Source organism: Cervus canadensis, chromosome 30 (assembly GCF_019320065.1).
Source record: "Cervus canadensis isolate Bull #8, Minnesota chromosome 30, ASM1932006v1, whole genome shotgun sequence".
Classification (NCBI taxonomy): Eukaryota; Metazoa; Chordata; class Mammalia; order Artiodactyla; family Cervidae; genus Cervus; species Cervus canadensis.
Window position 1 is genome coordinate 16,621,563 of NC_057415.1, and position 16,501 is coordinate 16,638,063.

General features: G+C 38.2%; 1 protein-coding gene across 6 annotated transcripts in view; it reads right to left on the reverse strand.

Moving 5' to 3' along the window:
- Positions 1–5,912: 5,912 nt before the first annotated feature.
- Positions 5,913–16,501, reverse strand: part of ZNF782 (zinc finger protein 782) — a 72,816-nt gene continuing 62,227 nt past the window's right edge. For all 6 annotated transcript variants that reach the window (XM_043453192.1, XM_043453191.1, XM_043453189.1 and 3 more), the window contains 2 exons: positions 14,226–14,321; positions 5,913–8,973 (listed from right to left, as the gene is read on the reverse strand). In XM_043453192.1, coding sequence (XP_043309127.1) covers positions 7,103–8,973; positions 14,226–14,321 — 1,967 coding nt within the window. In that variant the 3' untranslated portion in view covers positions 5,913–7,102. The remainder of the gene's footprint in view (positions 8,974–14,225; positions 14,322–16,501) is intronic.

Here is a 16,501-nt window from a genome sequence, read left to right on the forward strand (position 1 = left end):
GTTTGGGAACACAGCCTAGGTGTCCTGTGACAGGCCACGGATATGCACAGCGCTCCACCTCTTCCAAGTCCTGTGCTATCACAGTAGATGTGGCACCACTAGAATTAATAATAAATATTTGCAGAGAGATACATTGATGCTGTAAAAGATTATTTCTCCTTAAAGCATCAATCACCAATTTAGTGTTCATCCATGGATCTTGCCTGCATTAGTTATCACTCTGGTGTTCTAATGGTGAATTCAATTTTTGTCTTCCTTTGACAAAGTATAAAGGAGCCTCTGACATTAGGGAACTGGCCTGACATTTACAGCCTGGCTGTCAATTAAAGCTCTTCTTGTCTCAGAGCAACACAGTGCTGTTTTCCTGTTGGACATAAACAATCTCACTGAACACCAAGTGGACAAGGTCATTTTATGACTACAATGATGTAAGACAAGCAAGACCACTTTATCCTTTGTATCCTTGTATCCTTTGTACAATGTATCCATTGTATTCATTTCCTCAGTCCTGTCTGACTGTTTGTGACCCCATGGACTTTAGCCTGCCAGGCTCCTCTGTCCATGGTATTTTCCAGGCAAGAATGTTGGAGCGGGTTGCCATTTCCGATGCCAGGGTACTTCCCTGACTCAGGGATCGAACCCATATCTCTTGCGCATCCTGCATTGCAGATGGATTCTTTATCACTGTGCCAGCTGGGAAACCCATAATCTTGATAAGTAGGGACAAAAACAACATGGTTCTGCTTTGTTCTGCTACTCTCAAAATTAGAAATGTCCCTTCTCAGTTTATATGACTGACTGCTGCCTCATTTTTCAACGACACCCAACCCAGACTAAATTCAGTTGCCTTCACACCTCTGCAAAATGAACCTCTGCAAAGCTCAAATCTGTTAGTTCCTTCCTAATCAGTTCAGTTCAGTCGTTCAGTCGTGTCCGACTCTGTGCGACCCCATAGACAGCAGCCCACCAGGCTCTTCTGTCCCTGGGATTCTCCAGGTAAGAATACTAGAGTGGGCTGCCATTTCTTTCTCCAGTGCATGAAAGTGAAAAGTGAAAGGGAAGTCGCTCAGTCGTGTTGACTCTTGGCGACCCCATGGCTTAGCCTCTTTGGTAAAGTTTTCCAATCTTTTCGTATTATTTAGCTATAAACTGCCCCTTAGCAGTGTTTTCATTGTATCCCAAAAAGACCCTACCAGGCTCTTCCATCCATGGGATTTCACAGGCAAGAGTAGTGGAGTGGGTTGCCATTGCCTTCCCCAGATGTTGTTGAGAGCTAAGTATTGTACGTGTCAGCAGCTGTTGTGCACTCTTTCATGCACACAAGCTACTCTTTGCTCTTAAAGATTACACAGAAAAGGCAGATGTATAGGAAACATTGCTTGACAGCCTGAAGCTTACAGCAAGCAGACCAGCAAAAACACCTGCCATGATCCCCAGGATCCTGAAAGCCCCTGGCACCAGTTGTTACCTACCCTGGATTGTTCTCTGTCAAATCAGGCAGAACTAGAAATCCCAGAGGCTTCTGATCCTCAATAGCCATTACAGATTTTGATCTGGGAAGTTGCTCAAACCTTGTAGCCTGGCTTGTATTTCCAGTGTGGTACTAGCAGGGCTTTATAGGAGGCCCCTGAAGTCTACCTGGTTTGCCTGTTTGGAGACATCAACCTCTGTGCTATCTGTGCCAGAAAGGTCACTTTCATGTCCAGGACCTGCCAGCTACAAAGGGGCTTCCATGAGACAAACACTTGGCTTGGAGACTCAGGATAAGATATTGCTCAGCCTCCTACAGAGATTAGACATTGCATTTTGCTTTTTCCAAGGATAAGTCACCAAAACATATGTTGTAAATTGAAAAATAAAGGCCCCAAACCCTCACTTCCATTTAAAATCTGTGGATATAAAGCATTAGTTCAGGGAATAAAGTTCCACAATTGATGGCAAAGTGGCTTCTGTTGCATGCTTAAATATGATCACATCTTTTCAGTATAATTTTCTATACTTATTTTTTCCTGTATCTTGTGACTACGGTTTGTTTCTGTGCTGTTCCAATAATTTTGACATGAAAATGTTATACTATCAAGTAAAAAACCCCTTTGTCTCATCACTCCATTTGATTTCATCTCACCTACTGCTGAAGCATTTACAGGTACAGTCATGCCTTCACCACTGATGACTGTAAGTTTCCCTTAGGAATATGGAGGGGCCTCTGAGAATTGAGTTAAATATTTTCTTCCTATTAAAGTTTCTTTTTTATTGGAGTATGTTGCTTTACAATGTTGTTAATTTCTAATGTACAACAAAGGGAATCAGCTTTGTATATCAACCCAAGTGACATACATTCCCTCCCTTGGGAACCTCCCTCCCGCCTCCCCATCCCATCCCTCTAGGTCATCACAGAGCACCGAGCAGAGTTTCCTGGAAATAGATGGGGAAACAGTGGAAACAGTGGCTGACTTAATTCTTTTGGGCTCTAAAATCACTGCAGATGGTGATTGCAGCCATGAAATTAAAAGATGCTTACTCCTTGGAAGGGAAGTTATGACCAACCTAGATAGCATATTAAAAAGCAGAGATGTTACTTTGCCAACAAAGGTCCATCTAGTCAAGGCTATGGTTTTTCCAGAGGTCATGTATGGATGTGAGAGTTGGACTGTGAAGAAAGCTGAGCGCCGAAGAATTGATGCTTTTGAATTGTGGTGTTGGAGAAGACTCTTTGAGAGTCCCTTGGACTGCGAGAAGATCCAGCCAGTCCATCCTAAAGGAGATCAGTCCTGGGTGTTCATTGGAAGGACTGAAGCTGAAGCTGAAACTCCAATACTTTGGCCACCTGATGCTACGAGTTGACTCACTGGAAAAGAACCTGATGCTGGGCGGGACCAGGGGCAGGAGGAGAAGGGGGTGACAGAGGATGAGATGGCTGGATGGCATCACTGACTCGATAGACATTAGTTAGAGTAAACTCCGGGAGTTGGTGATGGATAGGAATGCCTTGTGTGCTGTGATTCATGGGGTCGCAAAGAGTCGGACACGACTGAGCGACTGAACTGAACAGAACAGCAGTTTCCCACTAGCTAACTGTTTACACATGGTAGTGAATGTATGTCACTCTAGTCTCCAAATTTGCCTCATCAAGCTCAATCTTATCTCAAGGTCCTTCTCAAAATTCTCCACTGATCTTGAAGATGAGTTCTCAAACTCCGGCCCAAGTCATGCCCCTCAAAACTCTGTAACCTGGCAGGTGGCTATCTACTACTTGAAATGGTGTCTTTTTAAGGTTCTGACATAAGCTCTGCTAAAGAACGCAAAATTTCATGCCTTTTGCCCATGATTAGGGCCAAATCACCTGCTGATCTCTAAATCTTCTTTCATCAGAGAGGTCACCATGAAGTGATTCCTGTACACAAGAGAAGTCAACATGCAGTTCCTGTGTTAAAAGGCATTAATGGAATCACCTTCAGTATGGCAGGGAAACAGGACTCAGGGCAGTGGTGACCATTAGAGGATGTGTGTGTGTGTGTTGCTGGTACTATCTTAAAGGGTGACTTCTGTCTAGAATATTTATACATCTGCTGTGTAACTCCTACCCTGGATGCAAGAACTTGTAACAGAGAACCCAAGTGACAATATTCCAGTGTAGCTCAGGCTTCTATCAGAGAAGCTCTGGGGGGAAGGGGATAGATGGTGGTGATTTTCCTGCTTTTGTGGAAAAGCAATTTCCTGGGAATTGGACACTTGGAAAACATTTTTGGCTGAGGTACATAGGCCAGTGCACAGATCTGAAGCTTCCAAATTTCAGGAATTGTATCAGATAAAAAGTAATGCCTCAAGAGTATGAGGAACTCCCACCTATATCAAGGCTGAATCTCCTTTAGGCCTAATGTATTTTTTATTATTATCAGCTATAATTTTGGTTTAAGCTCTGTTTTTAATAATAGTAGTAAAATAGATAATGGTTTGTTGTTGTTCAGTTGCTAAGTCAAGTCTGATTCTTTGCTATCCCATGGACTGCAGCACACCAGACTTCCCTGTCCTTCACTGTCCCTCAGAGTTCGCTCAAACTCATGTCCACTGAGTTGATGATGCCATCCAACCATCTCATCCTCTGTTGCCCTCTTCTCCTCCTGCCCTCAATCTTTGCCAGCATCAGGGTCTTTTCCAATGAGTCAGCTCTTTATATTAGGAGGCCAAAGTATTGGAGCTTCAGCATCAGTTCAGAACCTGAATATTCAAGGTGGATTTCCTTTCAGAGTGACTGGTTTGATCTCTTTGCTGTCCAAGGAACTCTCAAGAGTCTACTCCAGCACCACAGTTCAAAAGATAATGGTTAGTTATTACTTTTAGCTCATTTACTCTGTGCCAGGCATTGTTTAAAATGACTGACACATATTAACTCAGAAAATGCCCTCAAGAAGCATTGTAGGTAACTACCATCATTATGCACCCCCTCACAAATGAGGAAACTGAGGGATATAAAGGAGAATTGTCTTGCCCAAGGTCACACAGCCACATTGGAGGGAGAAGGGAATAAATACACAAGTAGTAAAGCCAGTGAGCCATGTGACGAATTTAGAATCTGAGTCCCATAATATGCTGGAGATCCAAAATTCACTTTTATAATCTTTAAAATCAAATATATTGATGTGTAATTTATATAAATATGTGGCTCAGATGGTAAACAATCTCTCTGCAATGCAGGAGACCTAGGTTTGATCTCTGGGTCAGGAAGATCCCCTGGAGGAGAGTATGGCAACCCCCTCCAGCACTCTTCCCTGGAGAATTCCATGGACAGAGGAGTCTGGCAGGCTACAGTCCAAAATCAACGAACAACTCTCAGTTACATTTCAGATCATTAGAGAGCCAGAAAAAGCACTGTTCCTATTCTTAAATAAGAAGATAGCTGGGAAGAGTTTCAATTAACAACTTTTTTTGACTACATCAGATATCTGAGTTTATGGGGCAAAAAAACAGTCCACAGTCTGGAGAGCTAGGTAGCTGCAGGGAGAAACAAGAACTCAAGCAGTTGTTTAACTGAGACAGAGAATGCCAGCCACCATATAAAATGACTGTAAAAGAAGCTAAATAACATGCAACATCAGAAGGTTAGTTCAGAAGAGAGAGAAATTATAGCAAAATTTAAATGCTGGAAATAAAAAACACAACAAATGAAGAATGCCTTTTAAAGGATGGATTATCAATATACTTGATACAACGGAGGAAGGATTCAGTGACATTGAAGACAGGCAGAATACAAACACATTTATATAAATCTGTATGTGTGTAGGCTTCAACACAATATTTGTATTAGTGACCCTGAGATAATACAAAAGTACACAGAAAACAGGGTTTGCCTTTGTTGAAAAAAGGCAGCTTAGTAAAAATGGCAACAAGAGAAAAGAAATGTGGTATAGGATTCCAAATTTTCAGATACTTCCTGTGAAAGGTTTATTTGTTATTAATATACATGTAGATGATGTATTAATATACATAGCTGATCAGAATAGTTACTAAATAAGGGGTACATAATTCTATTACAATGCTGTAGAGTTCTAGGATACATACAAAACAAACACTGAAGTGGCATGCACATACAAACTGATGTAGACAACAGAAAACTCAGAAGATATTCACATATATTCAACACTGTGTAGCTTATACCATTTATTTCTTATTTTTAAAAATCTTCTTATTCTAGTAAATGTCCATGAACCAATACTGTTATAGTTCATTAAATGTCTCAATATTATGCAAGGAACAACAGTTTTGATTAACATAAAGGCTATTAACTTTCTCAAACTGATAAATTTTTCCCTCATAACAAACTCTGAGTGATATTAAACTTTGACGACTCATTAAAAGCTTTGACACATTCACAGCTCAATTATCAGATATTCAATGAGATTTCATTTTTTGGGTAATGGATTACCTATATATGCAGTAATATTAGATATCTTCCCCTGATACTCACCTGATTGACGAGGAAGAGTTATGGACAAAAGCTACGGTCATTCAGGATTTGCCAGGTGTTTTTCCTGTGTGATATTTCTGATATACTACACTGAGTTCACATGTCCACAGAAATCATATTCATAGGTTTGATGAGTATATGTCAGTATTAAGTATACTCAAACCTGCAGAAGCTCAGCAAAGAACAAGTCTATTTCCTCATAGCAAAAAGTCTGTGTACACGCAGGAGAAAATTCCATTCAATATTTATTCTTTGGCCCTGTTTCTTTCTATTTTGTACTCTTTCATCTTCTGTGCATAAGCCCCTTAGTTTTTCTGGGGGTAATAATCACTGCATTCTGACAAGGGACAGGAGAAAACATTAAGAATTTGAGAGATGTATTTAGTAAGACCTGTCATTGACCCCTACATTTCACTATCCAGAGGTTAAAAATATGATTTCAAGTTGGATGACAGTAGTTGAGAAATTTAAGCTAGGTGTGGCATTAGAAAAAGAGGAAATGGTTATTGGTGAACAATGAATATGTCATTATGTCATATATCATATGACATATGTCATATAGTTATTACTCTTGTGTTAGTCAAATTGAGGTTTGACATAGCAGGATTCCCCACATCCATTACCTTGTTTTCTTGTCTGCTTTAATATACTGTAAGGTCTCTACCCTTTATGTTATTTTCTGCTTATTGAAAAAACTGGTGTTTGACTAACATTTACTATCACACACTTACTCCATTCCCAATTTTCTCACTGTTAGATTTCTCTGATGATGAATGAATTTTGATTTGCTGGGACAAAGTTTTGACATATTCATTACATTCCCAGAGTTCTTCTGCAGTGTGAGTTTTCTAAGGATTGAATGCCTAGAGTATTTCTTGTATTATTTTAGTTTCTTTACTGGATTGCATTCTCTGATCTACAATGAGGACTACACTCAAGATGAAACTGCCCATATAAAATATATTCTAAGAGATTTGCTCATGTTAAGTTCTCTGATGTTGAGTGAAGCTAGTATCTTGCATAAGAACTTCCAAGTTTTTATTATATTCATAGGAGTTCTCTCATATGTGTTTTATTTTGTATTATGAGACTTTATTTTCAGCTCAGAGTTTTTCCATCTTAATTATATTTATATTTTTATTTCCCTGTATGGGCTTTCTGATGTTCTCTAAGGCTTGATTTTTGACTGAAAGTTTTTCCACATTGATCACATTTGTAGGGTTTCTCTCCAGTGTGAGTTCTCTGATGTACTCTGAGGTTTGACTTCTGGCTGAAAGCTTCACCACAGTGATTACAATTATACGGTTTCTCTCCTGTATGAGTTCTCTGATGTTTCCTTAGGATTGACCTCTCACTGAAAGATTTGGCACATTCGTTACATTCATAGGGTTTCTCCCCAGTGTGAGTTCTCTGATGTCCTCTAAGATTTGATTTCTGCCTGAAAGTTTTTCCACACTCATCACATCTATAGGGTCTTTCCCCAGTGTGAGTTCTGTGATGTACTCTGAGGTTTGACTTCTGGCTAAATGCTTCCCCACAATGATTACATGTATAGGGTTTTTCCCCTGTGTGAATTCTATGATGTCCTCTGAGTTGCGATTTCTGACCAAATGCTTTCCCACATTGATTACATTTATAGGGCTTCTCCCCTGTATGAGTTCTATGATGTTTCTTTAGGCCTGACTTCAGTTTGAAAGCCTTCCCACATTCATCACATTTATATGGTCTTTCACCTGTGTGAGTTCTCCAATGATTTCTCAGCCCTGACATATGGCTGAAAGATTTTCCACATTCATTACATTCAAAGGGTCTCTCCCCTGTGTGAGTTCTTTGATGTACTATGAGGATTGATTTATAGTTGAAAGATTTCCCACATTCATTACATTCAAAAGGTTTCTCTCCTGTGTGAGTTCTCTGATGTATTCTTAGTCCTGACTTTGCACTGAAAGCTTTCTCACATCCATCGCATTTATAGGGTTTCTCTCCTGTGTGAGTTCTCTCATGTTTTCTTAGACGTGACTTCTCACTGAAAGCTTTCCCACATTGAGGACATTCAAAAGGTTTCTCCTCCACGTGACTTTTCTGAGGCTGAATCAGGCATGAAGTTTTAGCGCAGGATTTTCCACATTCATTACACTCACAGGGTTTCAACATTATTTGAGTTTTCTTATGCACATTGCAAGTTGACTGGTAACCCAATGTTTCTGTACATGTGCCATAGTCAGAGGATTGGTCTACTGTGTGAATTCTCTGATGCACTGGGAGGGTTGAATTATGGCTGAAATTCTTTTCATATTTAAAGGATTTCACCCCTATATAAAATTTTTCCTGTTCTTTAATGTGTAATTTTTGGCTGAAAGATTTCCCTTCTATGTCAGTTTTTTGAGTGATCCTACTAAAGTTATTTCCATTTTTAGTACATTCATATTTATTAAACTCATAGTGACTCTTCTCTGGATGACTGCTCTGAGAAACTATCAAGGTTGATTTCTCATGTTGGTTTTCCCCAAATTTATTGAATTTATAAGGTTTCATTTTTGGATGGGTACTCTTAGACATAACAAGGGCAGTCTTTTCAAGAAAATGTTTTCTACATTCATTATATTCAAAAGCTTGCTGCAAAGTCTGAATTGTCTGATGCTGGATAACTTTGTCTTTATGTCCAAAGGTTTTCACATTTTTACTATAAACCAAAGAATTCTCTCCAGTATTAGTTCTGCCATCCTTAATGCTGAAGAGCCAATTCTCACAAACATTAGGCACATAAGTCTTCTTTCTTGAATACTGACAGTGTGGGGCCAGTGAGCTAAGAAGCAAGTAAGTAGACCCTGTAGTGTCAAATTTACAGGGGATTGTTTCTGCAGGAAAAATGTTTATGTCCAGAGTACATGGTTTTCCTGATATTTCTTGCTCCACAGTCAATGATTTGTTGATGAATAAAACTTGCCTCAAACGTTTGCCTTGGTTTTCTAGGCTCTCCTCTAAGAGTTCATCAGGTTGGGATTCTTCTAAAAATGAGAAAATTAAAAATATTTTATGATATTTAACACACTTATGAAATGAGATTTATATACCTATGCCCCATTATGTGTTTACTCCTTGGTGTCTGGCTCAGTTTCCCCAAAGTAATGTAATTTCAAGTTTATAGTCTCTCTTCTTTTGTTGTTAAAAACTTTTTCTACTGGAAAAAGAGAGAGCAATCTAGAAATGAAATTACACATATCTTTGGTAACTTAAAGCATAATTTTCAAAACGGGGAAAAGAAGAGGATATAAAGGAAAGCAACAATTAAGAAAGGAGGATATGTTTAAGAGAACTGAATCCTAGGAACAGAGAAACAAAGACTGGAATGAATTCAGCAAGAATTTTGCTCTAAGTAGACAACAAAAAGTATCAATGGAGAATTGCTTTTAGTGGCTTTACTGAGATAGAGTTTGCATTAGGGAAGCACACCAGTGACTATATTCACAGTGAAACAGAGTACAATGGTAAGAAAACCACTAGTCTGTATGTTTCCAACTGGAGCCCCACCCTGGTCTGGGAACTAAGATTCTGCAAGCTACATGGTAGGGCAAACAAACAAACAAGAATCGTGACACCAACTTTCTTACATTGAAAAAGAGAATCAGAAACATAAACGTATAGGTGGAAGTGAGAAAACTGATGAGAGAGTAATTTTTCTGCCTCTGTTGGAGTTACCCCTCTTTCCTGGTTCTAGTGCCTTGGTATTATATCAGGGTTGTTCAGTAGTGAATCCCTCTTAATCATCAAATCTTTACTTTTCTTTTTTTCAATTTGTTCACTTATATCCCCCAAACCAGTCTTGCTCCTGTCCAGTCCTTAATTTCCATCTATTTTCCCACATATCTAGTTTTTATTCACTGCAAGATCTTAAGGATTGTGTTTCAAGTTGGCCCTAGGAACCTTATAAGTATCCTTTTTTTATATTTATTTACCACAAATTTCCTGTGCATATTTGACTGCTACTGTCCTCTTGCTACCCACACTCCATGTAAAAATGTCATGCCCATGCTAAAAATATTTGAAGGCTTTGGCTATACTACCTTAGGTAGCAACAGATGAAAGATTAAAGTGATATAATTCAGAAAAAGAAAGTTTTACACTAACTATATGCTCATTATGTGTTCTTGCTACCAATCCTCTTAGCATGAGCATGCATGCATACTCAGCTGTGTTTGATTTTTTGCAAGCCCATGGACTACAGCCCACCAGGATCCTCTGTCCATGGAATTTCCCAGTTAAGAATACTGGAGTGGGTTGCCATTTCCTCCTCCAGGGGATCTTCCTGACCCAGGGATTGAACCCACGTCTCCTGTCTAGTACACATTATTTTCTGCTCTAATTCTTGATAGAGTATCAGTCCTCATTAAGTGGTTCATTTCCAACAATAACTTCATACTCACATTCTTTCCCTAAATTATCCTCCATTCTAGCCTTAGGACTATTGAGAACCTAGGTACCCTTCAGGCAGGGCACACTATTTTCCCAAATCTTAACAACAAAAAACAAACTTTGTAACATCCTTCTCACAAATTTAAACAACATTTATTTTAAAATCTTAAAGAAGCTACTACCTATATATCATTCACTTTATAAAGGGATAAAAGCATCCATATCTGTGACTTTATAGTAAATACCCATCACCAAAATCAAGAGGCATCTTAAAATTGAAGGAAAATCCATAGTTAAATGAGAAGTATTTTCTCTTTCTTGGTTGTACCGAAAATAATAGCTCACCTTTTAATCTATAGCACCATATATAAGCTTTATGAAGCTTTGCTCACTTTTTCAAAATAAAACCTTCACTGTGATATTCTTTGCATCCCTCTATAATATAAATTTAGAGGTACATAAAAAGCTTCATGTCTAAAATTTACCTAGAGTTCTTTCACATATAAGGGCTCAGATGCAATAACAACCCATACCTGATGATTCCAAAGTCACAGAAATTTACATTTGTGGACAGTGTTTTCTGAGTGAATCAATGTGAAATACCTCTCCCCACCTGACTTTGGAATCAGCCTACAATATTATTATATAATATTTATTATGTGACAAGTGCCCAGGCAGGAAAAGTGAAACAGAGACCATTCTTCTTGGGAGATTGTAATCCAGGTGAGGAAAGGAACTCTCAGTAACTTATACTATCTGGCACAGAATCTCATTTTCTTTAGACACATCCATCACATGGGTTAAGAGTTTACAAAAGTAAGAGATTACATATAGACTAAAATATTCTGAGATTATATGATATAAGTAGGACTCTGAGCCAAAATTTAAAATGAGTAATAGTACTTTCTTCTCTTTTTCTAGCTGAGGTTAGCTATTTTATTTGCTTTTATTCCAAGAACCACCAGCTTTATAATTATAATGACTTATAACTATAATATTTTATCTTTATTGCATCTTTTGGTTTGCTTAGTTTTCTTCTAAAACTTTATTGCTTTTAAAAACAAGTACATGAGGTGAAAATAGTTTCCTCTAAGCATTGCTTCATGTACAGCTGAAAGGGTCTAATAATCATGCTTTTCATTAAAAAAAAATTTCTGCATATCGTACAATTTTAATTTTGAAGAATAGGTTTTTAAAGAGAGAGATATATATATTCATTATTAGTTTTAAGATAGAAGAATTTAAAATTTTCTCTTATTGTGTGCAATTTTTAGTGTTATATAATAATATCTTTACTTTGTAGAATTTGCCTAAAATAACTTTGCTAAGTTACTTCAGTTGTGTCCAACTCTTTGCGACCCTAGGGACTGTAGCCCACCAAGCTCCTATGTCCCTGGTATTCTTCCAGCAAGAATACTGGAATGGGTTGTCATGCCCTCCTCCAAGGGATCTTACACACCCAGGGATGAAACTACGTCTCTTATGCATCCCGCATTGGCAGGCTGGTTCTTTACTGTTAGCGCCACCTGGTGCCACCTTTACATTTTATCAATGTTCTAAGGTCATTTAAAAGGAAGTTTATTCTTTAAGAATAGTTATGTAGTGTGTTTGCATAGCTTTGTTTTCAGAACATATTAGATTCATCTTTATAAAATATGCTATTTATATTTCTAGATAAGATGTTGGTAAACTTTTTCTGTGAAAGGCCATAAAGTTAATGATTTAGGCTTTACTGGTTATTCAGTCTCTATTGTAGCTATTCAAGTCTGCCTTGTAGCTTGAATACGTAAACAAATGAATGTTGCTGTGTTCCGATAAATGTTTCTTTGCCAAAACAATCAGTAGGCAGGATTTGGCATGTGGGCCACAGTTTGCCAAGCACTATTCTAGAGTCCTGGAGAAGGAAATGGCAACCCACTCCAGTACTCTTGCCTGGAAAATTCCATGGATGGAGGAGCCTGGTAGGCTACAGTCCATGGGGTTGCAAAGAGTCAGACATGACTGAGCGACTTCACTTTCTTTCTTTCTATAGCTCCTTTTGGAGAAGGAAATGGCAACCCTCTCCAGTGTTCTTGCCTGGAGAATCGCATGGATGGAGGGGCCTGGTGGGCTGCAGTCTATGGGGTTGCAGAGGGTCGGACACGACTGAGTAACTAACACACACACACACACACACACACACACACACACACATTCTAGAGTCCACAGGCTGTGAAACAAAATTAGAGAGGCATATTAAGGTTGACTATATCTAATGGGTTCTTGTTTCTCCTTATAACTCTTGCAGTTTTTTGTTTTATGAATCGTGATGACAATTTATTTGGTGTACTAATATTTTGAACTTTTTTGTATCCTTTAAAAATTATCTTCTTTAGCATTATCAAAATGTCCTTTTTCCACCTGTTTTTGACCTGAACTGAACTTTGAAATAAATAATCACTGAGTTGCTTTTATGTTTGCTGGCTTAATAATTCATGACTGCATTTTCAAACTTCCTATTTTGTAGATGTACTCTTTGATGGGCTTCCCTAGTGGCTCAGTGGTTAAGAATCTGCCTGCCAAGCAGGAGATGCAGATTCGATCCCTACAGTGGGAAGATCCCTTGGAGAAGGAAATGGCAACCCACTCCAGTATTCTTGCCTGGGAAATCCCATGGACAGAGGAGCCTGGAGGGCTACAGTCCATGGGGTCGTCAAAGAGTCAGATATGACTTAGTGACTAAGCAAGAACAATATCTTTGATACAATATGATAGCCTTTTCTCTTAATAGGTGCATTTCCATTTACATTGAGAGTTGATATGTCAGATATGTGTGTCTTCCTCTGTTGTATGTTGTGTGTCTGCATAGCTTTTGTGGTGAAAACTTTTAACACAGCAGGCCTAACTTTACCCTTAGAAAGGCCTGCTTACAAGATGAGCCCTTAACTAGCATTTGGGAACTCAGATTTCAAGATGGTTACCAAGATTCCCAGAACTGCTAAGAGGGGCTCAATGTGCTTAAACTGTTTGTACAAACAATATATTTATGCTGAATAATTAGTTTCTATCTGAAAGCCTAGAATTTGATACACGGGAGCCTATAGTAAAAACTCTGGGTAACTCATTGCAAATGAACTTTCCAGGTAGATATCTCACACAAGTTGTCGTAACTGGTTTTCTACTGACTTTGCCCCATACACCTGTTCTTTTTGCTGATTTTGCTCTGTATGATTTCACTGTATAAATCTTAGTTATGAGTATGCCTGTGCGCTGAGTCCTCCAGGTGAATTAATAAACCTGATGATGATCCTGAGGACCCTGATACAGTATTTATAAGAAAGTTCTCTAGTAACAGGTCTGTTTCCTTTGGTTTGTCAAATGTAAATAACTTTTAACAGTTAGGAAGGTTGCACTTTGCTCTAGTCTTTATCCTTTCTAACTATACAATTCCTTAATCATTTATTAATTTAGATGATTATTTAGATTAATTATCTAATAATTTATTATATAATGATAAAATTAATTTCTTTCTTTCTTCTGATCTGTTACTCCCAATTTCAGTTTTTTATTAACTTTTCTTAGTTTTTATCTTTTTACTGTTAAATAGGCATCCATTATTTAATTTTTTAGTTTCAAATGGCATACTTAGCTCCCATCTTTTAAAGAATATCAACATGCTTACATTCCATTCCTTTTTTTTAGTTGTCCCCTTCTCACATTTTATTAGATTTATTATTTCTAAAATTTCAAATGTAAAGACCTCTAATAGGAGAGTGCTAAAAAACATTTCAAACTGCTCACTTCTATCTAGGTGATCACTTCAGATCTAATTTTCTTGGCTGCCTTGTGCCAGTATTCAATAACTCACCTGGGGAACTTCTGTTTATAAATTCTTTCTCTAATAACCATGGATCTTCTCCTTGTTCCAACATGAAGATCAGTTCTGGCTTTGTAAAGCAGTACCCTGTAAATGGGAAATACTTTAGCACTTGAGTTAGCTGCATAGGTTTCATTGTTTCTGAATGTGAAGAAAGGTACAGCTTCAGAAATGGCACATTGAGGGTGCTTGCTAGTTTTTTTTGGTGGAGGGAATGACAGCAAAAACCATTTTCTTATGAAGGATCACTCTTCTTAAACCTATAAATCACAAGCCTAAATAACATTAAGTTCTAAAATTGTCAATGTCTGTTCTTTAAACAAGATTTCATAAGGACCGACTCTATATCTGGCCGTAATGGAGTAAAAGAACCAATTTACCTCTCCATGAGGGCTTCTCAGGTGGTGCTAGTGGTAAAGAACCTGGCTGCTAATGTAGGCAACGCGGGTTACATCCCTAGGTGGGCATGGTAATCCACTCTACTATTCTTGCCGGGAGAATCCCACGGACTGAAGAGCCTGGTGGGCTACAGTCCATGCGATCACAGAGCTAGACACAACTGAAGTGACCACACACACACACACCCCTCCATACGACCACACACACACACACACACACACACCCCTCCATACGACCACACACACACACACACACACACACACACACCCCTCCATACAACCACACACACACACACCCCCCTCCATACGAACACACACACACACACACACACACACACACACACCCCTCCATACCAGACATCTGAACAAATCATACAAAGTATATGAAATGGGTTTTAGACTTTAGAAAACTGGCAGTACAGACAGTGATACTTGAGAACAGAGAAACAAATGAGGTGAGCCCTGTGATTACCACAGCTTATTGCTTAGAGAGTTTTCAACCCTAAACAAAAAGAGACCACCAAAACAGAGCCTCGCGGACTCACTAAGTTAAGGCAATAGAGTTAGACTTCAAGAGAGTCATGACAAATAGGATTTGTAAGATAAAATACAAGAGAAAAAGGATACAGAGCCTTTGTCTGATCTGCAGGAGGGTCTCCTGAGTACTAACTTTTGAAAATGTAAGGAAAACACTTGAGGTTGGGGGAAAACCAGAGAAAAAAAGTAGGCTGAAATATCCCCAAAGCACACAGAGAGGTATAAAACTTCCTAACCCACGGCCAATGGGATAGAATAACCAGAAGGGCATTTATTGCCTTGGTAGAGGAGCCAAATGAGTCTGAGAGTAAAATGAGTTCTGAATCCAATACAACAAAACTTAAAGCAAACCTTAAAAGGATTAAAGTAATTCCAAGTAATTTAAATTCATCCCAGGGAAGGGCCCAGAAGATTTCAGACAATACAACAAAACTACCACTTAACAACATAAAATCTGTAACATCTAGCCCTCAATAAAAAATTACTTGATATGAATAAAAGGGATGTATTATTGTAATCAAGAAGAAAAATCAATCAGTAAGCCACAGAGAAAGAAACGACACATAAAATTAATAATCAAGGCCATTAAAACCGTAAAAATACTCTATATGTTCAAGAATATGATAAGAGAAAGAGAATTTATTTTAAAAAGTTCCTAACTGGAATTCTCAATATGAAAAACATCTGAAATGAGTAAACAAATCAACCAAACAAGAAACAAAAAAAATGGATAAGATTAATATCCACCACATATGGAAGGTTAAACGACAAAAGGCACAATGGATAACTTTAAGGTTAAAAACTATGAAAGAAGAAACCCACAATGAATAAAGACTAGAAAATAATAAACAGAGTTATCTCTGACCTGTGGGATAAAGTTGTCTAATATGGGTAACTAGCATTTCAGAAGGAACAAAGAGAGACTGAAAAGAGCAATAATGGGCAAAAGTTAGATTTTTAAAAGTGAAGTGAAAGTGAAAGTCGCTCAGTTGTGTCTGACTCTTTGCAACCCCATGGACTATATAGTCTATGGAATTCTCTAGGCCCAGAATACTGAAGTGGGTAGCCTTTCCCTTCTCCAAACGATCTTGCCAACCCAGGGATTGAACCAAGGTCTTCTGCATTAGAGGCAGATTCTTTACCAGCTGAGCCACAAGGGAAACCCAAGAAGTGTATAAATCCATGGACCTAAGAAGCTAAATGAATGCCAAGGAAAAGAAACATGAAGAAAACCACACCAAGAAACATTATAATTAAATTGCTAAAGTCACAGATAAAAAGAAAATGTTGAATAGATAGAAAAAGACATAATATGCATGGAGGAAGAAAAAA